The sequence below is a fragment of the Camelus ferus genome, chromosome 4, assembly GCF_009834535.1.
Source record: "Camelus ferus isolate YT-003-E chromosome 4, BCGSAC_Cfer_1.0, whole genome shotgun sequence".
NCBI lineage: Eukaryota > Metazoa > Chordata > Mammalia > Artiodactyla > Camelidae > Camelus > Camelus ferus.
Window position 1 is genome coordinate 54,721,505 of NC_045699.1, and position 26,301 is coordinate 54,747,805.

The 26,301-nt window shown below is 39.7% G+C and overlaps 1 protein-coding gene and 1 non-coding gene across 2 annotated transcripts in view; both read right to left on the reverse strand.

Annotated features, from left to right (window-relative positions):
* Positions 1-7,903: 7,903 nt before the first annotated feature.
* SVEP1 (sushi, von Willebrand factor type A, EGF and pentraxin domain containing 1) overlaps positions 7,904-26,301 on the reverse strand; it is a 157,232-nt gene continuing 138,834 nt past the window's right edge. Inside the window, 7 exon segments of the mRNA XM_032478157.1 lie at positions 7,904-8,312; positions 12,879-12,972; positions 15,468-15,563; positions 17,333-17,428; positions 19,112-19,282; positions 22,438-22,614; positions 23,778-23,951. Of these exon segments, the coding sequence (XP_032334048.1) occupies positions 8,291-8,312; positions 12,879-12,972; positions 15,468-15,563; positions 17,333-17,428; positions 19,112-19,282; positions 22,438-22,614; positions 23,778-23,951 (830 nt within the window). The 3' untranslated portion in view covers positions 7,904-8,290.
* LOC116663434 lies at positions 12,536-12,639 on the reverse strand. Its single transcript, XR_004319689.1, has one exon. It is a non-coding gene; the product is annotated as a U6 spliceosomal RNA (small nuclear RNA).

Consider the following 26,301-nt stretch of genomic DNA (forward strand, 5'->3'; position numbering starts at 1 on the left):
GAGTTTGGCAGTCTGCGTAAAAGGAGCTGAGTTAGTAAATTAAAGTGTGCTGTATGTCAGAAGGTGAAATTAGGAGAGAACACACAAAGGCTGGTCCTGCTTCTTAGTGAGCAGGAATGATTGTGACTTGGGTAGATTTCCTTTGCCTTCAGTTTACTGTAGGACCAGCCGAATATTCATACAACAATATGCCTTATATGAGACCAGGAATACAAATGAGCGGGCGCCCTCCTGCCTCCCTTGCTCCCCTTGTCGGGGTTCTCAGAGTTTGATCCTCTTGGTAGCCTGTGCAGTGAGGAATCAACCAGAGCTCGGTGCCTGTTCCACCCTTCCTTTGGTAGGAGACCCCTTAGCACCCAAGAGTCTACCCAATTAAAGTGTTTGCGTATTTTATACTTTGGGGTCTACTCAAAGTTCAAGTGTGGAAAGCTGGGCAGTGACTTAAGACCAAGAACCTGACCTATTCTGATAGGGATAAAAAGGTTTGTGGTCTATGTATGTGTTATACAGCCCCTGGATACATCTGATCTGTTAACTTCTCCTGAATCTTGAAAGGTCTCTCTAACACCCACACCCACCAACACCGAGGGTATATTCATCCTACGGTGGAATCACCATGTTAAGCTTCCCTGTTCTACTCCTTAGCACTGCTGGCTGGAAGAAATCTTGGAATGAGTGAGAGCAGAGCTCACTCTCCCCGTGTCCTCTATAAGTCGATCCCGGAGTGGAGGCAGGGGAGTCTGGAACAAAGTCAACAGCATCAGCAGGACTCAAAAACAAATGGTGATTAGGTGGTGGGCTGGGCAAGCACTGGGATTGGAGGAAAGGGACGCAGGGAAAGGAAATGGCTTGTGCAAAGACCTGGAGATGAGCACGTGGAAACTCAGAGAACTGAAAGCCATTCATCATGAGGTCTTCCCAGTGTTGCAATTATGACTTACGGAAGGTTTCGGGTTGTCCTTTAAACATAGCCTGGAGTTATTTGGTGGGACTCTTACAAAAACCAAGGCTGCTTTGTGATTAGGAACATTTTCTTTTGCAAACCTCGGAAACATAGGCTGTAATAATAAAATAGCATAGTTACAAAGCTGACTGGGGGTGGAAAATGCCAGCCGTATACGACCTAAGGCTTATTTTCTAGAAAGCGTGCCGTGGCTGGTTACTCTGAACCTTAGCCTTGGACTTGAGGCATCGGGCAGTAATTTCTAGATCTTGTAGGCATTCCTTCTCTACCTCAGTTTTCTTAAGTGTGAAGAGGGAGCTTTGCAGAATTAGCCGAGATGGGTTCAGGAGGGGCTGAGAAGCGACAAGGATGCCGATATTTATAAATGTGAGGCATCCACAAAACTTTCTATTCTCACAACTTTATGAGACATTGTAGGAGAAAATGCATTTTAAATGCATTTAAATTTTCTACGCACTAGAAATTACAAGGCAGAAAACAAACTACAAGGTGTGCAAAAAGGAGCTTGGAATTATCTTCCCCGTGACTACACATTTCATAGATTCTCAATAAATGATCCCGATTCTTTTTGAAGAATATGGTAGAACTGAGAAATGCACACAGGTGGTTTCTGCTCCTTTTTTGTGGTTCTCGCCTTAATCCATTCTTGCAGGTTTTTCTAGTTTGCCAGTTAGTCTTTATTACCCTTGCTGATCAGGTATTTTAACTTACAGAAGCATAAGCGAGCTTAAACATTCAACTGGGAAAGTAAAAGATCCAGCGGACATAATGAAAGGAGGAATCTTAATGATTCAGAAGGGCGAGGACCAGGTATGTAATTAGACAGGTCGGGACCCATGTGGGTGGAGCGAACGCACTAGAAAATGGTTTCTATGAGAAGTGGGTGTTTCCTCCGAAGAGAAGGGGCCGTCTGTACTGTAATGCTTACACATTCCCAAACAGCCTCGATCTACGTGTCTTTTTTTTGTTTGTTTTTGGTGCAGGAGGGAAAGAGGTAACAAGGTTCATTTATGTATTTATTTTAATGGAGGCACTAGGGATTGAACCCAGGACCTTGTATCTTGTGCATGCTAAGCACGCTCTCTATCACTGAGCTATCCCATCCCTTCCCCCTCCTCCCCTTCCTTCCCCCTCCTCTCCGCCCTTTCCCCCTTCTCCCCACCCTCCTCCTCCCCTCCCCTCCTTCTACGTGTCTTTTTAAAACAGCTTGCCTGTGTTCACAAAACTTAACAGCCCAGAATTATTCCACTAAGGATCATATATTTTAAGTAGTTTTGTTGGCAGATTTCTGTAGCTGGGACATGTAGCTGGGGTACCAGCTAAGGACAGGTGGCACTTACAATATGTGGGCAGCTTTTTATTCAAAACAGTGCATTTCTTTCAGGTTCCACCCAGCGCTACACTTTGGACACAGGTGATCTTGAATGGTTGGTTTATAAGATAATCGGTGGGGAAAAATGAAGGTCTGAGGTTGCTGTCACTGCCTTAAGGTCAGAGCTAGGAGAGAATCATGAGTAATTAAGGTGTAATCCTTTCCAAATAAAAAGTATTGCTGCTGCTATGTGGGTTGTTAAGGAAACATAAGAAAGTAATTCTGATGTAACTTGGCTGGTAAATTTGAGACACTGAAGTGTCCGTCTCTTCTGTTCAGTGGAGCATAAAGCACAAGGATTCACTGTATAAGTACACTGATAGTTTCAGTAATTAAGTTTCTTAATTTGATCTTCAACAAATATTTTCTGTGTATACAAATAGTTCACAATAGTTCACAATTTATTGATATTTCCTCTTGGTAACAGTTTCCACTTCTATGTTAAACTAATAAGCCTCTTGATCTGAACTCTTCTCTGAAGATTCCTGAAGGAGTGTTTAAATAAAACCACACATTGAGACCTGGGTATAGCTCAGTGGTAGAGCACATACTTAGTGTGCATGAGGTCCCGGGTTCAATCCCCACTACCTCCATTAAAAAAAAAATTTTTTTTTAACTATATGGAAGCATGATCTTTAAACTTAGACAATACATGCCAATACATACACTAGATGAATTAGAATAAACAGAAAGATGATATACTCAATGTGGGCTTTTACTTCAATTAATTCTGTAAATTTAAGATTATTTTGTATGAATGCGACAGTATACTTACGAATGTAAAAGTAATATAGTTTCATTGAAAATAAGTCAGAAATAAAGGGAAAATTTGGATAAGAGATAAAAATCACCCCAAGTTCCATGTCTTAGGGAAAATCATTATTAACAAAGTTTGGCAGGTCTCTTTCTATGCATATTGTATACACATACTCTAGGCAATAGAGAATATGCTATATTCACACTATAACCGTATTTTATATGCTGTTTTCCACTGAACATTATGCCATAATGATTTTTTGTTATTACAACCCTTTGGAAATGTAATATTTAATGGCTTCATCTTACGTAATCTTATAAATACACCATGAATTCCATAACCGATTCCAGGATTTTTCATCATATAAGTCGTTGCTGACTTTTAATATTAAAAATGCTGTGATAATAATCCTGATGCATAGATCTCTGCCTCAAGTCAGATTTTTTTTTTAAAGGAATTGCTTCTTAGGCAAGGAATTACTGAAGTAAAATACAGGCATGCATATTTTAAAAGTTTTTGATACATGTTGCCAATCATTTTGAAGAAAGGTTGCACTAGTTTATAGTTTATATTCTGGGCATTTCATATAAATAGAATCTGACCATATATGGTTTTTCAGTCCCCTACAGAAGTTCAAGAAAATGATTTTATCTAATAGCCAGTTGCATATTTTCATTACAACAAGTGCTACCACCACCAGCATCACCACCATAACCTTTGCCAAGTCAGCAGGTGAAAATTTACATCATTTTTCTATAATTAGTGAGGCTACTCAGTTTTTATCTGTATTTCTTCTCAGGAGAATTGTTCATATCACTGCCCAAAGAAAAATGTTTTTCTCATGTTTCTCTATTAAATTCTAATATTTTAGAATATTATTTTGTCATGTACTTTTTTTTTTTGCCTGGTTTTATAATGTAGTTTATGTTAATTTTTGACTTGTGAGAGAAGTTTCCACATTTTTGTAGTCAAAGATATTTGTTTCTTTTGTGAGTCCTTTCAAATGTTATTTCAAAATTATTTTTTAAAGTGTACAATTCAGTGGTTTTCAGTATACAATTCACAAAGTTGTGCAACCACTGCCACTATCTAATTGCAGAATATTTCATCAGCTTCTCCCCCAAACAGTCCTGTACTATTAGTCATTACTCCTCGTCCTCTCCCTCCTCATCCCCGGTCCTTATAGACTTGCCTGTTCTGGGCATTTCATATAAATAGAATCTAACAATATATGGTTTTTTGCATCTGTCTTCTTTCACTTAACATAATGTTTTCAAGGCTCCCAAGGGTAAGGTCAGCCTTTGTTTTTGTCACCTTTTGACCATGTTTGGTTTTGCTACATCCTTTGTCTTTTTTGAGAAGCCACAGAAACTTAAGATTTATTTGGCAATAGTACAGCTTAACCCACTGGCTTCAGTGAATTTGCTGTCCAGCTTTTATTGCCTCCTACATCAGAGCATTAAGCATGATGGGTATTTGTTTGAAAAGGAAAAGCTTTACTACCATAAAGAAGTGTCTTTTCCGTCTGAGTTTTAGAGATCTTATCAAGAATAGATATTACATTTTTCTGAAAGCTTTTCCTGCATCTCTTGAAATGATCGCATGGCTTTGAGTACTTGATGTTCCAATGATTCAGAGTAGGAGTAACTTTACTATGGTTGGACAATTTTTTCATTCTTGTGGCAAAAAAGAAAATCATATTCCACTTAACTGGCATGTATTCTTGAATCTGTCTTTATTTATAGTTGTTAACTATTTTATGTTTGCCATATGGATGGATATTCCAAAGTCAGGAAGTAGTGTTTGAATACACTGAAAAAAGCACAAATGTTTGGGACCAGCATATCTGAATTTTAATTCAGATCCCAATACTTATAATTCTCTGACCTTGGGCATTTCTCTTTCTTATCTTCATTATGCATTATTTTTTGTAGGTTTTTAACCATATATGTATGGGAAATTTTATATCTACTTTCCCCCTTACTTAACCTTACACTACATGCATTTTCCATGTTATTGCATTATCTTTGAAGGCTGTGTGATACATGATTCAGAAATGTGCTTAAGGTATCTATCATAAGTTAGAGTTCCTTATTTTGGGGCCTTTCATCCATGTCCACAATTGTAATAATGCTGCGATGAGCTTTGTTAACACCTGAAACTTGTGCTGTATTAGCTCAAAGCATATAAATACATTTGTAAGGATACATGGTCGAAGTGCTTTCTGGAATTATTGTACCAATTTACCATCTCACTGACAATATATAAAATTTCTTCTTTTAACCCCATATTTGCCCAGCATTGTTTATTAACATTGAAAATAAGTCACTGCTGGTCTGATAAACAAAATGGTTTCTCACTGTTGTTTGAATTTGGATACCAAATTTGTAAGGTTGAACGTTTTCTCACACACATATGAATATATAGCATTTCTTTGGTGAGTTGTCTGTGTTCTCGAGTTCCATACATTTTTTCCAATTTATATAATAAAGACATTACATGAAGACATACAAATGGCCAATAGGCACATGAAAAAATGTTCAATATTGCTTATTATCAGAGAAATGCAAATCGAAACTACAATAAGGTACCACCTCACATCAGTCAGAATGACCATCATTAAAAAGTCCATAAACAGTAAATGTTGGGGAGGCTGTGGAGAAAAGGGAACCCTCCTACACTGCTGGTGAGAATGTAGTTTGGTGCAGCCATTATGGAAAACAGTATCGTGATTCCTTAAAAAATTGAAAATAGACTTACTATATGATCCAGCAACCCCATTCCTGGGAATATATCTGGAGGGAACTCTAATTTGAAAAGATACATGCACCCCAATGTTCACAGCAGCACTATTTATAATAACCAAGACATGGAAACAACCTAAATGTTCATGACAGATGACTGGATAAAGATGTGGTATATTTATACAATGGAATACTACTTGGCCATAAAACAGAATAAAATAATGCCATTTGCAGCAACATGGATGGACCTGGAGATTGTCATTCTAAGTAAGTCAGAAAGAGAAAGAAACATATCATATGATATCATTTATACGTGGAATCGGAAAAAAAAAAAAAGACATAAATGAACTTATTTACAAAACAGAAACAGACTCACAGACCTAGAAAACAAACTTATGGGAAAAGGGGGTCGGAAGGGGTAAATCATGAGTTCAAGATGTGCAGATACTAACTACTAAATATAAAGTAGATAAACAACACGTTTATACTGTAGAGCACAGGGAGCTATACTCAATATCCTGTAGTAACCTATAATGAAAAAGAATATGAAAAGGAATATCTGTATGTATATGTATGACTGAAACATTATGCTGTGCAACAAAAATTGATATAACATTGTAAACTAACTGTACTTCAAAAAAAATTTCAATAAAACATTATTACTTGGTCTGTCATAAAAATACATCTTTCCATTCTGATTATGAACTTTTGAATGACAGCCCAAACTTTCTATTTATTTATGGTATTAAATGTTTATCATTCCTACTGTGATTTTTCTGTAACTTCCAAGTTTAGAAGGTTCTTTTAAGCATTCAAATATTTGAGAAAAATTAATTCTAAAACCCATTTTTATGGTTTTAATATCAATGTTCACCAACCTAATCCACCTTGAGTTTCTTTTTATGTGGTGAGAATATAAATTAAAAGATTTAAAAAATTTTGACCAATTGTCTAACATCAGTCACTCAATATTTCTCATTTTCTAGTATTTTTACAACAAAAATTCCACTGTTGATGTTTTCTTGATGTTTTATGAGTTTTTAAATAGAATATTTAAATTGATAGGTGTAGACTTTCACACTGATGCTTTTGCGATTCTTGATCTAGCATCACTATTTTAATTAGTGCAGCTTTTTATTATGTTTTGATTTTCAGTAAAGACAGTCCTTTTCATTATTTTTCTTTAAAATAGTTTACTTTCCTTTTTTTCTCCTTAATGAACATTAGGATAAATAATTTGGTCATGTTCCAAGAACAAAAATCCAATATGTCAAGTATGATTGGAATTACATTACCACTGTTGATTGTGATTTTCCCATTTTAAACAAAATCGAGTATTTTGGCTTTCTTCCCTCAGAAGTCTGGGGAAGTCTTTATCCAGGGAGAAGGATAGTGATGGAGTTAACGGTGAAGCCGTGGGACCAAGGGGCAGCTCAGCTCTGCCTTGTGCAAACTCAATTCTTTTCTTGCAGGTGGAGCCAGGAGCACAGGTCTGGGAGCTTCTCCCATCTGTCTTTCTCCTTCCCTTTCCCTGTCTTCCTATTCCTATCTCCTTTATCCCAAAGCTGTGAGTAGTGGGATTATGACCCAGAAATAAGCTCTCTATTAATCTTCCAGTTCTTGAATTTCTTATTCCAGCTGTGAGAAGGAAGAGGAGCATTTTATTTGGTGAACCATGGTCACTATGCTCTTCCCCTCTGATCCACTAAGTCGATGCCTGTAGCCTTCCAAATGCTGGGGAAGGAATTAGCCAGGCTGCCCTCAGCACCAGGACAGACAGCATTTTGTATGGAGGGTAGTATGTGCAATAGTTACTTTCTGATTAAACAAAAGGGAATCTTTATTGTGACACATACTGTAAAGAAGATGGAGCTCGAAGGATGGGGTCTCCTCTACTGTAATTTCTTTGTACGCTACATATGGTCCTGTATTGTGGTGCCAGTAACAAAGGTTAAAGATCATCATGAATCCTGTCAACTATGCCAAAAAAAAAAAAAAAAAAGCAAAAATAGATCATCAAACCTCTTTGTTATTCCCTGGCCACCTCACAAAATGGCACTATCCAATAAACAAAAAAAATTTTTTTTTATTTAGTAGCAAAATATATTTTAATTGAAAAATCATTTTAAGTAACTGAATAAAAATGTGTACCAGGAACTTTTTCAATAGACAGCAGAGTATGTACATTTGTGAGAGTGGAGCAGCATCTATTGAATATATTTTTGTATAGAAAATACAGGCATATTTAAAAATGGAAACATGTCAGAAAGGCTGTCACAAGAAATAACAAAAGATAACACAAGATCAAAAGGGAAACCCAAAGCGAACAAGTTGACGAAAACAGAACAAGACCCAGCACCGTGTTGGAATTTCTTTGCGTAAGTTCCAGGATGTCCAGGACGACCGGGAAGAGATGATCCTGCTTTTAGGAGAGCTGGCTGGTTGTGCGGTGGCTAAAACCCAGTCCTCCTTTTCCTGGAACAAAAAAATAAAGAGATTCAACCGAAGAGACTGAACTGAAGGGGCAACGGCTGTTCAGTAGCTGCTTAAAACGGGATTGGACGTCTCAGACATCTGGGCATCATTTGAGACGTTGTTTGTATGGATGAGGGTTACTCCTTGAGAGAACGAGGGGCGTGAAGAAATGTGAAGGTGAGGAGAGATCTGAGAATCAGGATACCTGAGTTTTAGTCCTGACTCGGTCCCTAGTTTCCTTCTCATAATCCGCTCACCTGCAAAACGAGGGGTTTGGACGTCGTGAACTTGAAGGTCTCTGACAGGACTAACCATCTATGGTTTTTATTGATGGCATTTGTTTAGGACCAACGTTCTGCACACAGAGATCAGAGAAAACACAATCTCTTTTCTTAAGGCTGAACTTTCTGGGAATGGTCCCAGGTCAGTCTTATTCGTCAGTGGGGAAAGCTGCAGGTGGAGGGACTTAATGAATGCCATGGAGTGTTTCTCCACCAGCTGTCACGGATGCCCGGAAATTGCTCTGTCAACAAGCATCGATTGAGCACCAATTTTTCTGTGCTGGTACTAAGTCTGAGGGAGACAATCTTTAAGGCACTCAAGCTCATGGGAGAGAAGGAAATTGAAAATTATTTGTAAACATTTACTGTTTTGATTTCAAAAGGGAAGTTTTCTCCCCTTCCCATTTCAGGGAATTGCACTCCACCTTTCTTTCTTCTGGGAACTGCCAGCCTCCTCTGCCCTTTACCCAGAGGTCAGGTAAAAGTTTTAGCAAAATGAATGACCTTTCGTGTTAGAACCTAGGACCACAGTTGACTGATCTGCTGTGGGGTCTTGAATCAATCTGGACTAGTGAGCTTTTCTCCTGGATTTTTAAATGGAGCTCTGTCCTTTTATGTGCACTGAACAGCAGAGGAAACCACTCTGCAGCAAAAGCGAGGACCGAGGAGATGCTGGAGAGAGGAGGTGAGACGGGAGGTGGAGAGGCTTCAGGCGGCTTTCAAGTCCTCAGTCTGGTCCTCCTGAAGCTCAGCCAACCCATGTCTTTGAGTTCCATACAAGGCCCCATTACGGTGATAACAAACCCCTTCCCCTTTGCTTAAGCCAGGTGGAGCTGCAGTAAGCGAGTCCTACCTAACACAGGTCTCCTAGAAAAATCTATCACAGTAGAAGGGGGCGGAGTTCTCTGGGTTGAAGTTGACCTTTCCATGAATGTGGGAAATGCCTCTCAGGTTAATTTGCCATCATTTTTTTGGATTCCTTTATCACTCTTTTGCATTAATATATAGATTTTGTTCTTTTTATTCATGGAGAATATTTTCACATAAGCGAATAACTACCTTTCCCCTAGTCAAGAAGGAGCTCCTATGGGAGGACAGTTGACCATGAGCAATGTGGGGGTTAGAGGCGCCAACCTTCCACGCAGTCAAAAATCGGTGTGTAACTTTATAGTCAGCTCTCTGTGTCTGTGGTTCCGCATCCACGGATTCAACCAACTGCAGATTGTGTTGGACTGTAGTATGTATTTATTGAAACAAGTCTGGAAGACCCACACAGTTCAAATCTATCCTGTTTAAAGGTCAACTCTATTTTGATATTAGGGAACCACACAAACTCTGAATCTCCTTTTCTCACCTGTAAGATGAAGAAGTTGAAACACAAGGTCTACGATAATAAGAATGTTGCAAATATTTCCTGCTCCTTTTTGAGTCACTGTCATTCTCATTCCTTATTTTTTCTCTCTCCTTTTCTTTGTTCTCTGTTTTTCCCCAGAAATCCTTTCCCACCTTACTCTCATTTTCTTAAGTTCTTTCAACTCTGCTCTCAGGTAAAACTAGCATCTTTATCTTGGGAGCTTCTAAACATACTTGTACAATTCAAATTTGTTTTTTGAGGTTCAGTTTCTTCCCCCTCTGCAGAGATGGCATATACTTGAGATGATATGAAGAAATTCAGTGTCATGAGACAGTTTTTTGTTGTTGTTGTTGTTAATTCAGTTTGTATTTAAATAGGTTTTTGTCTTTGCAAGTTGACTTTCATATTCCAATCAAAATGAAATAAAAGGCCATGGGAAAATGAAAGCTCTTCTCAGTTAACTAAATTTCCCACTTATAAAAATGAGTATGAAAGTATCCCTTTGTTTTTAATGATTCCTATAAGATGGAAGTAAATGTACATAATACAAATCTAAGTGATGTAATATAATTCTCCATACTCCAAAATAGAGCTGGTAATGTTCCAACACTGCAATATTTGTGAGAACAATGTTTTAATACTGAAAATATTTTATCAATAGTCTGATGAAATATGTAATCAAAATGGTACAGTATTGGCTTAATAAGAGACAAATAGTTCAATGAAACAGAATAGAGAACCGAGAAATAAATCCACACATATATGATCAATTAATTTATGACAAGGGAGCCAAGAATATACAATGGGGAAAGGATAGTCTCTTTGATAAATGGTGTTGGGAAAACTGGACAGCCACATGCAAAAGAATGAAACTAGACTGCTATATTACACAAATTACACATACACAAAAATTAACTTAAAATGAATTAAAGACTTGAACGTAAGACTTGAAACCATAAAACTCCTAGAAGAAAATGTAGGTGGTAGGCTTCTTGACCTCAACCTTGAAGATGATTTTTTTGGGGGGATTTGACACCAAAAGCAAAAATAAACAAGTGGGACTACATCAAACTAAAAAGCTTCTGCACAGCAAAGGGAAGCATCAACAAAATAAAGACAATCCACTGAGTGGCAGAAAATATTTGCAAACCATATATCTGATAAGGGGCTAATATCCAAAATATTCCAAAAGGAATGGGCAGAGGGTCCAAATAGACATTTTTCCACAGAAGACTTAACAGAAGGCCAACAGGTAGGTACATAAAAAGATGATTAACATCACTAATCATCAGGAAATGCAAATTAAAACCACACTGAGATGTCATCTCATACCTGTTAGAATGGCTGTTATCAAAAAGACAAGAAATAACAAGTGCTGTTGAGGATGTTGAGAAAAGGGAACACTGGTGGGAATGTAAATTGGTGCAGTCACTGTGGAAAACAGAATGGAGGTTCCTAAAAAATTTAAAATAAAACTACCATATGTTCTACGGTACGCTTCTGGGTATCCATCAGAAGAAAACAAAAACACAAACTCAAAAAGATATTTGCACCTCCATGTTCATTTCAGCATTATTTACAATAGCCAAAACATGGAAACAACCTACGTGTCCACTGATAATTGAATGCATAAAGAAAATGTGAAATACACACAACGGAATATTATTCAGCCATAAAAAGGAATGGAAATCTTGCCATTTGAGACAACATGGATGGACCTTGAGAGCATTATGTTAAGTGAAATGAATCAAATACCATATGATCTCACGTGTATGTGGAATCTAAAAACCAAAACCAAAGCCAAACTTACAGATACAGAAAACAGACTAGCAGTTGCCAGAGGTGGGGGTAGGGGGTGAGGGAAATGGGTGAAAGGAGTCAAAAGATACAAACTTCCAGTTATAAAATAAATTAAGTCATGGGGATGTCATGTACAGTAATGGCAATTATAATGAATATAATGAATAAACATTGCATTGGACATTTGAAAGTTGCTAAGAGAGTAAATCTCCAAAGTTCTCATCACAAGGAAAAAATCTTTGTAACTATGTCTGGTGACAATGTTACCTAGACACTGTGGTGATCATTGCCCAACAGATACACAAATCTTGAGTCGTTTCATTGTACACCTGAAACTACTATAATGTTGTATGCAATTATACCTCAATAGAAAAGTTTAAATTATTTTAAAGCTAATTTCCCTTGATTTATTTTTGTGATAATCTTCTCCCAACTATGATGTTTACCTGGTTAGAAATAGGAATTGCTAGAATGTATTTTTACATAAATTTTCTTGCAGTCAATTAAATCCTGAATATATATATACAGTAAAATATATGAAACAAAAATTTTGACTTTAAAAATAAACAGTCCTTGTAAAATGACTATAACTCAATAAAAAAAGGTTAAAAAAATTCTTATCATCAATTTCAATACTATTTTTTATTGTTATCAGGAATGCAAATGAACATCGATAAAATGTACTGAGTTTATTCTGCATCCTTGCATCCAAAGGATGCCAGCTTCTGTTCAAGAAGGCAGTTGGTTTATTTGTTTAATTAAGCCTTGTTTCTTTTTTTTTATTGTGGGAAAATATGGCATGCTTCACAAATTTACATGTCCTTGTGCAAAGGCCATGCTAATCTTCTCTGCATTGTTCCCATTTCAGTACCTGTGTTGCAAAAGTGAGCACAAGATGATTTGTGTTTTGTTTTGGTTTTTTTTTTTGAGAAATCATTGTTTTATTTGCCAATCCTTAACTCATGTTTCCTTGTGTTGGCTTTAGTTGAGATTTAGAGAGTATCTCGAAATGGGTGATTTTGGATACAAAATGCTTATATTTGAACTAGAGATACCTTCTGACTCTTGAGACAGTGTAACTTGAATTTCAGTCTCTTTATGTTAGATACACAGGAGTTTTGGTTGTCTTACCTGGAACAGTCATGTCCTGTCCAAGCCGAGAGACAGTGGCATCGGTTTGGTCTGACGCATTTTCCACCATTTAAGCAGGGAGACTGGCAAACAGCTGGGATGAAAAATGCAATGCATTTATTGAATTAATACTTAGTAGTTCTGAAGATGTCCATGAAGACATGGAGAATAAGGTTTGACTCTGTTTTCTGCTCCAGCCACCGCCATTCCCCAGGGACTACCTTTTGCATTTCTGCCACTTTGCTCGACCTCATGTCATTATGTGGGATGACCTCCCTTTTCCCTTCCCAGCTAGTCAATTTCCATATTTAAGTCCCAGGTCAAGATCTCCCTACATACTGAAACCTTTGCTGATAACTCCAAGTCCAGTGATTTTTGTCTTCTTTAATCTTTTTCTTTATGCAACCAATTTGACACACTGTTTTGAGCCGCAAATTATTCATATGTGCAATTAAATTGTAAATCTCTTGAGGGAGCTAGCACTGCACTCTGTGATCGACTGAGTCGTTCCATCAGACATCAGCGCTTATGGCGATAAACCAGGAACGTCGATGGTCTAAAATAACCGATGGCTCAAAAGCCCTTTGTGTTTCCTAGGAGACAAACTTCATGGCTTTTTAACCAACTTTAACTGGAATTACAGAACCTGGAGTCTGTTTGGGTTCTGAATTAGCCTAAAAATTTAGCTACAGATGAAATCCTGAGTGGACACCTAGAGATTTACCAGACAGATATCTTTCTCACAAATCCACAGTCTCATAATCAAAGTCTTCCCCGGTATCAATCTATTAGTTAAAAAGAAAAAAACCAAAACCCTAAAGATGCTAAAAACTGATAAAGATCTAACACCAACAAATTTAACGTATCAAAGAGAAAATAAAATGCCTGTTGGGAGAAAGCTGGAAAAGAGAAACATTTCAGTCTCATCATTTTGGCCTCATTAGAGCTTGGAAATGTAGCCTTCCCCAGCTGAAAAACTCAACTTTGGTGAGATATTAAACAAATGTCACTGTTTAAATCATTCATTCATAAAATATGTGGAAAATGCCAGCAAACCAGGCACTTGACAAGCATGGAAAGAGAGAATAAGAAACAAAATACAGTCTTGGCCCTTGGAGAGCTTTCTTCGTAAGCAGGCCAATAGAATGCGCATATTTGCAATATAACGAAAAGGAAATTATGAAACAAAGCAGGGTTAAAAATAGCAAAAATAAAACCAAATAATCCACAACTAATTCTCCATAAATTCTGCAATATATATACATATAAAACTACTCCTTTTCAAGAGTGTGATTTAGCAGTACCTGACTGTGCTAGCAAATTTATCATTATTTTCACTTCCCTGTCTCAAAGCCTGTATCCTCCTCCATCCTGATAACATGCGTGCCTCCAATGTTCCATTCTGGGCTACCTTCTCCTGCTATGTGTCTTCTGCCCAGTCTTATTTTTACCCCCGTGAATAAGTTTTCCAAGGTTGACTTCCACATCTGATTCTGGGAGCCTAAACCATCACCCCGTTGCCCGTCAGACCTCTCCCTTATATGTTCCCCAGGCCCCTCAAACTCAGCACATCCATACTTAACTCCTTACCTGTACCTTCACACCTGTTCCTCATGGTTTCTCTATCTCAGCAAATGGTACCACCTTCCACCAGGAACCCAAACTGGAAACGTGTCTTGACTCTTCTCAGACCTTTACTCTCACGATAAATCTATAGCCAAGGAGTGTTGATTCATCTCCCTAACTTCTCTCAAATTCATCTGTTTGGATCATCCTTTTTCCTGACTTTATTACCTTCTTGCTTTGATAACTCCCTAACCAGTCTCCCTATTTTAAGCCGTGCTTTTTGCCTGCTTAAAAATCAGGACATTAAAAAGGTAAAAATATGTTCTTTTAAGTTTACTGATTTATCAGACAGTTACTGAAAAATCTATCCCATGCAGGTGCTATGCTAGGTACTGAGGATACAGAGATCACAAAGAAACATCCTGCCTTCAGTGGATATAATCTAGTGAGGGCAGGGACAGATACATAATCAAGCAATTAAATGGGTATCAAAGTATAGCAGGATAAATGCTGTCTTTGAGATAGGCACTGATAAGGGGCCACACATATTTGTCACCAGTCAATCAACAACAGTTTGCTACTGTCGTCATGTTAACGAACTGTCTCTTTGATGAGTTTTTCCACTTGAAGTTAAACTGTATTTATTTAGAGCTGTGTACTTTCTACATAGTTACTACACATTTAGTTATTGAGCTTCACAGAGTTTAAAATAAATATTCTTCTGAAATTCTGCATCATGTTTTCTCTACATTGTGCAAAAGAGAGCAGATGACATAAAGAAGGCTGATAACTGAGTCCACTCAGATGCTCTCTGTTGTCACACGACCCCAAGAGGTGCCTTTGAGGCAACTGTAGGTTTAGCACGGAGACTGCCATTCAGGGAGCCATCCTGAGGAATTCTTAAGAAACTCTGATTCCCTTCTGTCTCACTGCCATCTCTGAATCTGAGTCGCACTCATCAGTGTCCTCTAGGGCTTCATGGAGCCAAGTCACCAAGAAAACAAGCCATGAGAGGAGGCCTACCTGTGTGACAGCGGGACCCTGTCCAGCCAGGCGGGCAGTCACACTGATAAGGGGCCACACAGCGACCACCGTTCAGACAGGGAAGAATGCAGATTGCTAGAAAGGAGATGGAGAAGGACCTGATCAAAATGCGTACGCTCAAGGGTTCAAAAGACACTTTGCAGGAGTAAACCCTGGATGACCACTACATAAACTTGCTGCACATCAATCAGTATCGTTGGGAAAACACAGTTGAGAAAGTCAGTCTGGACCCTTAGCTCTAAGGTAATGACTCCAATGCCAAATGCACTCTTTCGGAGAGGATACATTAAGTGCTTTGCTTTCTATTCACAAAATGAGCAGAATGTTCTCCATTTATTATCATTTCAAATGTCCATTACACATTACATAAAATGCTCTACGAGGGTGTGGCTGCCTTAAGGTTCTCGTCTTATTTTGAATTAAGTATGAGAATGGGAGTCAGATGAGCTATTCTGTGGGCTGGTGTTGGCAACATGTTAGCCGGGATGGGACAACTCATCCTTCCTTGGAGCTGAGGCCTGACGGTGACTGAACCAGGCCTCCTCTACACCCTCCACGGCAATCTTTTCTCCCAGTAGGAACGACTGAGCTCTTTCAAGAGGCATAGTCTGTTTAAACGGAGTGAGATGGTCTATTGGATTGCTACCAAAGCATGGTTTTTAAACCAAAAGCGTTGGCATGAGGTAGGAGCTGGCCGGAAATGCAGACTCTCAGGTCCCAACCCAGATCTACTGAATCAGAACCTGCATTTAGCATCTCCCAGATGGTCTGTACGCAGAGTCAAGCTTGGGAAGCCCCAGTCTAATGCAGAACAGGAACATGTTTGGCAAAGCAAGCTAGGTCTGTTGTTACCCCAGGGTAAATGTTTCCAGGAGTCTTTGGACCCTGATAGCAGGTCAAGTGTGGAAGCCTTAAGTGGGAAGGAAGGGGAGAAGAGGAATGAAAAATGTGGTTCTTCTCTTTCTGAACCACTGAGAGAACACGTGCTTTGGTGAGCTGTTTAGCAGCCTAAATTTATTTCCATCATATATTTTCCCTTCTAGATTTGCAAAGCGGTTATACTTAAAAAACTTTTAGAATCTCTTAAAAAATGTCTGGCCTTGGAAAAAACTGATAGAGACCAATGGCCATGGCCATGACGTCAATGACTCTTCACGTGATTTACATACTCCCAATGAAACATGAAATCATTTTATCCTCAGAGATATATATATTTTAAGATACTGAAACAAAGTGTAGTTTAGACATTAAAAAAAATTAAAACCACTCATTTACATTCTTATCAAAGTTCAAATTTAAATGTATTTTTATGAGAATCAAAATTCTACAGTAATTTGTCAAGCACTGTGTAGATATAGGAGCACCCACTTTCCTTCTTTTCTTAATTGGGAAGAGCTATCCTCAATGAAAAAGGGTGAATGGTGCACTCCAAGTTTTTCCTGCAAAGTACAGTGTTGTGCAAAGCCGTGATTTTATACCAACTGCAGCAGTGAGCGGCGTAGGACATAAATGGACTTGATGTAAGGGAAGACCAAGGCTGGGAGACCGTTCTATTACAAGCTGCTTCCCGAGAAAGTACTTGGAAATTCATGCCAGGTGGCAGGTGGAGATGGCTTTGAATGGATCTTGATAACTATATTTTCAGCGTCACTAAAATTCTAGATCTGCTGCAATTAACTGACATATTTAGACCAGCCCTAGGCGCTCTGTCTGGTCTGCTACAGGAGTTAAGCAAATGAATTTCTACCCCTAGTAAAGCCAGTTCCTAGGAACTCCCCTGAGTTGGCAGCTTCCAGGCACTATGATTGGGACTCAGAGGAAGATCTGAGGACACAGCGACTCACGTTCTTCACAGAGGCGCCCCATCCAGCCGTCTGGACAGGAACAAGCATTTGGGCGTTGGCAGATACCTCCATTCTGACATGGGAATCGACAGACAGCTGGAAAACAAGCAGGATGCGTCATACGTCTAAGAATCATGGAAGGATGGCTGTCAGAAAACAGGACAGCTCATGTACATTTCACAGTATTTCCCTGAATTGAGTTTTAAGGAAGACAAACAAAACCCAATGTCAAGATCTGGTTGGGGGGTGATGCGAGGAGCTCAGGGGAGACATAAACACGCCTGGGTAGGTCTGAGACCGCAACTAGCAAGGTTTTAGTAACACGGGGATTCACAGCAGGAGGGAACAAGGTGGTTTAAATAAACGATAGTCTCTTTTGATCTGCAACCAGGGGAAATGCCCCTGCCAAAGGAGGCCTTTGATGGTCAGTAGCTCTTTGGTGCCACCACTGTGCCGTAGTATCTTAAACAAATGAAGAAAGGGACAAGAGAGTAAACAGACACTACCACACTCGACTTCTGGTTTTTAGTGAAACCTGGGCTATTCCGTGAGGATGCCGCCTTCTCAGCAACCCTCCCAAGAGGAAGTTGTACAGTCTCTTACAACCCACGTGTTGGTGGCTTCATTTCTTGTAGCTGCTTCCAGACAATGCATCTCCTTCCGCTTGCAATAAACCCTTACCTCTTCTGAGGCTCATGCCATTCATTCGTTGATTTACTCAATTCTCCCAGCCCCCAAAGTCATTAAAGACTTCGGCCTTCTCAGTCTAAATCCAAATCTGACCTATGTCCTCGTTCGTGGCCATGGGGACAGCCCATCCAACAGCTTGATTATTCTTTTAGTTCCTTGATTATGTCTGTCTTGCTCACTAGCCTATTTCCTCACTTTCAGTAAATATTTGTAGAATGAATGGACCAATTATTATGACTGGTAGAAGAAAAATCCTAACTTAGTAGAAAAATGTAAGTTTCAGAAGAGCGTATTAGGGTGCTTCATTATCTACCTCTTTCGACTTTGCATAATTTTATTTAAAAAAATTTGGGGGGTTAATTAGGTTTGTTTATTTGTTTGTTTATTTATTTCAATGGCAGTACTGGGGATTGAACCCAGGACCTTGTGCATGCTAGGCAAGCACTCTACCACCGAGCTATACCCTCCTCCCACAGAATTTTAAACACAGAAACTTTCTCCCCTCAAGAAGATACTATTGAACGTACTCACAAAATTCATCCTTGGGTTTGCTAATTCAATCCAGCCAGTAAGGAGACAGCAGAGGTCATGCAAACGTGGAGCACACCTCACCAGCCCCAACACGGCCAGGGAGACCAAGGGATGGGCTCTGCTCCCCTGGGGCCACCCTGTACCTCTTATCTCCTACTTCACCTGTGGGATGGGCTGTCCCGTCCCCTGTGGGGCTCAGGGGTCTGCCCAGGATGGGTGGGTAGAATTGGAATCTGTGTTGAAACACCTGAATCTCCAGGAGGTGCCCCCATGTTCCAGACACGACACAGCTCCCCCTAGTAGCTGGAGACACTCCCAAGATTTGGAGCAAAGACTTGTGGAAGGAGCCATGATTGACTCAGACAGGGGCCGTGTGCCGGGCCAGAGTTCTGTATGCCAGCTTTGAAAACTCAGACCCACAAAGTTAAGGAGAATGACACAGATGTTAAGAGACAATTGAAAACCAAGGCAAAATAAAACAGTGGTTGGCCACACCAGGCTTCCATGTACATTTTCCTACAGCTTCACTAAGAACTAAGCATTCAAATATTTACCTACCTCTGCAAATAGGAGGTGATGTCCAGGTTCCATTCTCTAGGCAAACACTCCTTAGAGAACCCTCCAGCATGTACCCACTGTAACATGAGTAGGTGATCATGTCCCCGTACTGATAATGCACGCCTCGGGCAATCGCATTTTCTACGTGAGTTGGTGGACCACATGAGATTTCTATAGGGGAAAAAAAAAAGCTTGTGCTACTAACCCAAGCAGTGGATAGGCGAGAACACGGTCTTATCTCTAAGGCCGAATTAATTTAAAGAGCTAAGATAAAATACACAAAGGTAACCTTTTCACCTATACAATATCTAAGAGACAGCAGACGCTAAAGGCATCACCTGCTGCTGTCCACAAAAATTAAGATATATGGGATCAAAGGTTTTGTCTTCTGATTCATATGTTGAAGCTGAGCTATTCTGTACTCAAGGCAAGAATTCCTGCCTTCTTACACCTCGCCAAAGAGGTGGCTGCAGGAGAACTTCCAAGCGGATGCTTTTCAAATGAGATGAGAACAGCATGGGGAGTACTGAGAGTCTATCTTTACCATTCACTGCGGTGCTGCCCACTCCATCAAGGCTGTTCTGTTAGCGCCTCGAACTGTGCCTGGCATCCAGCAGGCTCGCAATACACATTTGAAAAATAAGTAAATGAATGAACACTGTAGCCTAAAGAGACATCAATATCCACAGCTTGATGAAGTTTATGAAACTCAAGGTTTCATGCTAGTTTCCCTCTTTCCAAGATGGAAAAGCAGTGGCTTTCACCTTAGGAATGAATAGACTGAATGATAATTCTTTCTTTTAAAACTACATATATTGAATATTTAAATAAAATTTTTTTTATAACTAATATTGCTTTGAGAATTTTACAGGAATAAACCAGATGACTCGAGTTGCCCTGTGGTGGCTCACAGGACAGGGACTGGACCAGAGTCAGGACTCTCATCAGCATCCAGGTCGGATAAGGCTAACTTTAGGATGAGTCTTCGAGAGCTGGCTTCTAAAAGGTCATTTTGTGGTCACTATGCTATTAAGAACTTTCCAGAAGGGACGGTCCATTTATCTGATTCTTCTAAATCTTCTTTTGCTTCTAAGGTAGTTCAAAAAATTAATTCAGTCAGTCCAATACTAAATATATATATTTGGTTTTTTGAGGGGGAGGCAATTAGGTTTTCATGTATTTATTTTAATGGAGGTACTGGGGATTGAACCCAGGACCTCTTGCATGCTAAGCATGCACTCTACCACTGAGCTATACCTTCCCCCGTATCAGATATATATTAATGCCTACTCTGTTGCAGAAACTGTAAAGAAAGAAATGAAGAAAATGCTGTATCTATGCTCAGACCAATGGGTGGAGATAGACAAAGAAATACTGTAATACAACTTAAAAAGAGCTGTATTAGAGATACTGCACTAGAGGAAAAATTGAGGTGAATGTACCTAATGATGCCTGTCTAATTAGGATTGTCACGGTATGCATTACAGAGAAAGTGGCCTTTGGAGCAGGCTATTGGCCTTGAGTGGACTGGAGGACTATTGCTTCCTGGCTCGGGGAAGAGCGTGTAAAAAGATCACAGTGAGCTGATGCTTGTTTAGAGAAGTGGTTATCAAAGCATGGATTTCAGGCCACCTAGATGGGAACCAGCTTGGGTTCCTATTAACAACACAAACTTCTGGGATTTCCAGCTGATAAACCTACATCTTACATACTCCCCCTAGGTGGGATTCTCATGCCTGCTAAATTTGAATCACTGATTTTCAGCTATGAATATCAGGACAAAGTGAAAAAAAAATGATTAAGGTGGGGCTGCTCAGATCCTTGGGGAAGGAGATTTGTCCTATGCCCAAGGCTTCCTGTCTAACAGAAAATGCAAAAGAGGGATTGAGGACAACAAACAACCGTGAAACTGTCCCCTTCTCTCCTAGGCAACCCCTGATCTTCTCAAGAATATTGAGGAATAATTAAGCATGCACTGAAGGGACCTTTGTAATAGGTGCATGTCTTTCCGGGGGTGAGTCTCCGGGAGCCAAGACCAGTGTGAGGATGTGTGGGCAGAATCAGGCCACTTGGCCTGCTTTAGCTCAGGCTGGTGGCTTTTTAAACGAGATTAGACAGTCAAGTTTATACACACTTAGTTCTTCCCACTTCACTCGGGGTAGATTTCCTAAGGATTTGGGATGCAAATCCCATCTAAAAGTATGGTACACACTTTCCTGGAGTCAAATCAAAATTCTAACACTGCAGTCAGCTGCGAGTTGAAAATTCAGGGACGTGGGATTATTTACAACTCTTCCCATCAGGAGACTTTGCAGATATGTACCAGTTCATTTATTCTTCAAAACGAATTTATAAGGCAAGTATTATTGGTGATATTAACACAGGAGGATTCTGAGGTTCAGAGGAGTTAGAGCACTCGCATAAGGATAGAATTCAAACTCAGATCTCTGATTTCAGAATCCCCATGGCGTTCATACGCACATTTTTTAATCTTACTATTTGGAGCCCAAGTGTTCAGAAGACAAAGGCCACTGTAGGCATAATATATAGTTACACGAGGCAGCCCAGTATATCTGCCTCTGGTTAGACTCAATGAATATTTGTTAGTTGATTGCTGTGGAGGGAGTAGCCTGGACTACAAGGGAGGGCAGGATATTGGGCAGGAGAGAGGCTTTAAGTCTGTTAAGAGATGTCGAGAGTTATCACAAGGCAGCGAGAGACGCTGCCAGACTGTGTGTTAAGTATCAACACGAAGCAAGCCCAGAGGTTCTCCAGTTGTGGTCCGAGGACCAGCAGCGCTGTCATCAGCCACACCTGGGAACTTGTTAGAAATGCAAATTCTCAGGCCCCACCCCAGATCTACGGAGTCAGGTGGGCCCAGCAATCTGTTTTTAACAAGCCCTTTAGGCAGTTCCGACAGGCTCAAGTTGGAGACAGACTGTGAATGGTTTTTGTATCCACACCTATTAAAGGATGATTTACAGGCTCTGACGGTGTGGAGAAAAATACGTATTTTAGATTTAACATCTCGCTCATTCTCAGAAGAGCACGTTTTGAAAAATGTGTTCAGTGAATTCTAGTCAGGTAGGTTTTAGCCTAGTTCTAGAAAGCTGTTTTTTTTTTTTTTTCTTTTCTGTCTTTATGCTTGAAACACAAAGACCTTTTTTTAAAACAAAATTTTTAAAGTAGCAACACAGAAGTTGATGACCATGGTAAGATAGGGATCTAAATATCCACACTGAAGTTACCTGATTGAAAACAATCTCACAAAGAGGAGAAAACATTCTGCACCGATGAAATTAACGGGAGTCCACGTGTCGACTTACTTTCACATCTGGCACTTGTCTGTGTCCATGTCTCGTCAGGGTTGCAGGTGATGGTGTTCTGGCCCTGGAGCAGGTAGCCTTCTCTACACTTGATAGACACGTTCTGATCAACATAAAACTCCTTTTCAGAAAGCAGAGCGTTCTCCGGGATCACAAACGGCACCGGGCACGGGTTTGCTGTTACAAAGGAAACAACATGCTTACTGATCGCTTCCCTCTCTTCTTAATTGACCTCTTTGAAGGCAGAGCACGAGCCCTGTGGGAACTGGGCTCTCAGTGACGACCATGTGAGGCTTAAAAATACAGAACTTCAAACATTAGACTGCAGACTTGCTTGCCATCCATATGAAATTATTCATCAGGATAAAATCAGGTGAAGGTCTGAAAATGCCACGTTATTCAACCACTCACGCATGGTCCTAATATTCTAAGATGGCAAATTAAATACTCGTCTGAAATCATGGCCCTTCACTGCTAGAAATCAAGGGGTGTATCAAACATTCCCTCAGTATTTGAAGAATATTAAGGACATGGAATAAACACTTCTCACTGTCTCTGTACTTCCTTTTACTGAACATCCTTCAGAAGGACAGACAATCAGCAGGCATTTCTGAGTGAGAACAATATTAACTCCAGACCCACAGTACGATAAACAGGGTATGAGAACTTAAATGGTAGCATTTGCCGGGCTCATGGATAAAGATGAATTCATTTCTGTGGGTCTGAAGGAAAAACAGGAAATGATGCTTTTAGTGCAAGAGTGGGTTGCACATATTAACCCTGATTTCAAACGATTTCGGTTTTTCTGATTTTCACTGGGCACAAAAGGCGTCTTGGTGAGGGAGATGGGAGTTAGCAGAATTTTAAAGGCACTGTAATATTTTAAACGATAACCAGAATTCTCTCAATTTATACCTTGCCTGGGAACACTGTTTTCATCCCAATGGATATAACTAATTATCTTCATTCACTACATTTATATATACCTTATTATATTAATATTGCACATTGAATATATTTTTCTCCACCCGTTTCACATCCCCAATCAAATTCATTATACATTGATGTCAAAAGTTTTCCGTTAAATTGCATTTTCTCTCAGTGCCTTGGACTTGTAATCATCCAAGGAATCTGATAAACTGCTGATGCTCAGCGAGAATGTTTTGGATAATGTAAGTCGATTTTTAAAAATACCCCAGAGAATTTGGTTTGGATATGCAAGGATCGTTTTCTCTGGGCCAAGCTCACTTATCAGTGGAGTTTCCACTGTGTTCTAGACATTTGGGAAACTAATTACGAAAGTGAATGTGACTTAAACCTCTCCTAAGGTCAACACACACGTTTGCAGAGAGGAACCGGGTGGCTCCAAGTCCCATTTTCCGTGCAGGATGCCTCGGGCGCCCCTTCAAGGCTGTAGCCTCTGTTGCAGGAATACATCACGCGGACTCCTGTGGTAACATTTTCAACTTCAGCTTCCCCGTTCTGAAACCCAAGTGGAGCTTCACATCTGGTCTCTAAAAAGAAAAACTTCATATTAAATGATTCCCTGACTCTCTCCTCCTTCTGCTATCACCACTAAAGATACTCGATGCAACATACACAGTATTAAGCCTACTCATCTGTGAGATGCAATGATACGCACCGAAGAAGGAAAAAAAAAAAAACCTAGCACAAGTAAGCTTGGGATTAATACGTGCAGACAGCTGAAGGTTGGAATTCTGTGCTGTTGCTGTTAGCTGCCTTCATGTACAGTGTCATCTTTGGTTATCAGTAATGCTGGAGGTATGGGTGAGGAGATGGGTAAAATAAAGGAATTCCCATTTGTTCAGACGCAACAGTAGTCAAGGACTTTTCATACATCATCAAATTTATTTCTTAAACCGAGGGAGGACCAGATAAAATTCAGGACGTCCAGTTAAAATCGATTACTAGATAAAGAGACAGCACATTTTCAGAATAAGTATGCCCCAATATTGCATGTGATATATTTCCATTAAAATGTATTTTTAATCTGAAATTTAAATTTAACTGAGTGTCCTGGGTTTTTTTTTCTTTTTGGGGCTAATCTAGCAATTTTACTTCAAACAACTTTCTGAGATGATCCTGTTTCACACTTAAAGTGAGGCTCAGAGAGATTAATTTGGTCACGGTCATGCTGCTTGTAAGGAGAGATAGAAGATAAAATTATTGGAAAGTAAAATACAATAGGAAAGTATCAAGAACAGGGAACTACGAGCTTGGGGGAAAATTAGATAAGGGACATTTTATATGGCTTCTGGGGATATACAGACTTGATAAACGGATGGATAGTTTTAGTGTAATTGTAAGGAATGATTTTGCATCAGCGAGAAATATTATTAACAGGAAACTGCTGCGAGGAAGTCAGGACTACCCCTCCCAGAATCTTCGAAAGTGACTTTGAATCTGGATTTTATGATCTTTGTGAAGGTAGTGGAGGGGGTCCAGACCAGGGGTGTCACTTTTGGCTGCACACTGGAGTCCCCGGGAAGCCTTGATGCCTAAGGACCTGTCCCAGACCAAATGGATCAGAATCTCTGTGTAGTAGCCTAGATTTTGGTATTCTCTTCGAAGCTCCCCCAGTGATTCTAATGCTCACTCAGAGTTAAGAGCCACTGAATAAGATGCTAACCGACTTCTTTCAGCCTGTTGAGTATTACAGATCTTAACCTTGGCTGTATCTTGGAATCACCTGGGATTTTCAAAAATAGATTGATGTGGGGTCCCACCCTCAGAGATTCTGACTTAACTGATACAGGATGCCAAAGAGCAAGGGATTTTCAAAGCTCCCTGGGGTATTCCAATGTGCTACAGGTGTCTTATTCTCTAAGAATATTATTCCCATAGAGAATAATAGAACGCTATAAAAATACAGAGTATTTTATTACTATCATGCATTTCAGAGATTAGAGACGGAAGTTATACAAATCATTGTCACGTGGTTTGAATTAAACCTGCTGCCAGACTGAAGCAATCCCCGACACCGACACCATAGCAGCTTTCTACGCCAGACGTAATGTTTCTTTTCATTCCCACCTCCCCTCCCTGCACATACATTCACAAACTTTTTGATCATGAACAGCTGGGATAAAAAATCTTATTATCAGAAATGCCCAATGGTGCTTTTCTGTGACTTGAGATGTCACTCAATTTTTAAAAGCGTAGATACATAATATTTATACAACCTTTTGAGAACTAAAAATCAGTCATATTCTCCAATGAGTTTCAGCCATATAACAGTCCTTAAAAGACTTTAGATTCCTATGCATGCAAAGTCAGGTCATGAATCCACTCCAGAAAATATGTTTGAAACAACAGCAAACCACAAAGATTCAGTACCCCAAGTCCTAGTGTTTGCTCTGCCACTAACTTCATTTTTGGTACCAGTCACTCCCCCTCTCCTAGCCCTGGTTACTCCCCGGAGAATAGAAGACTAGCTTGTCTAAGAGACCTCTTCCAGTCTGAAAATTTGATGACCCCGCCCAGGATTATTAAAAACAAAAGAAATCAAAAGCTGGCCACTTTAGCTGGTAACCCGTTATATCTGAATAGCTTGTCTTTCGGCAGAGGAATCATCTGGGCCATATATTGGGAATAAAGTCATGGGAATTAACCCACGGCTTGCTAAATCAACTTGGCTGTTCTCATAAAATGAGCTGATGCACGATTCCACCAAAAATGCGAATATTCATTTATTGGACAGATGCGTCAACACCATTTTAAGAAGATGTCTGTATCGCCCAGTAGTCACCGAAAAGCAACAAGTCTAAGCATTCTAATTTGTAATTATTTGGGGGGAGGGGGACCCATAAAAAGAAGGCAAATTAACTCAATAATTAACCAGTT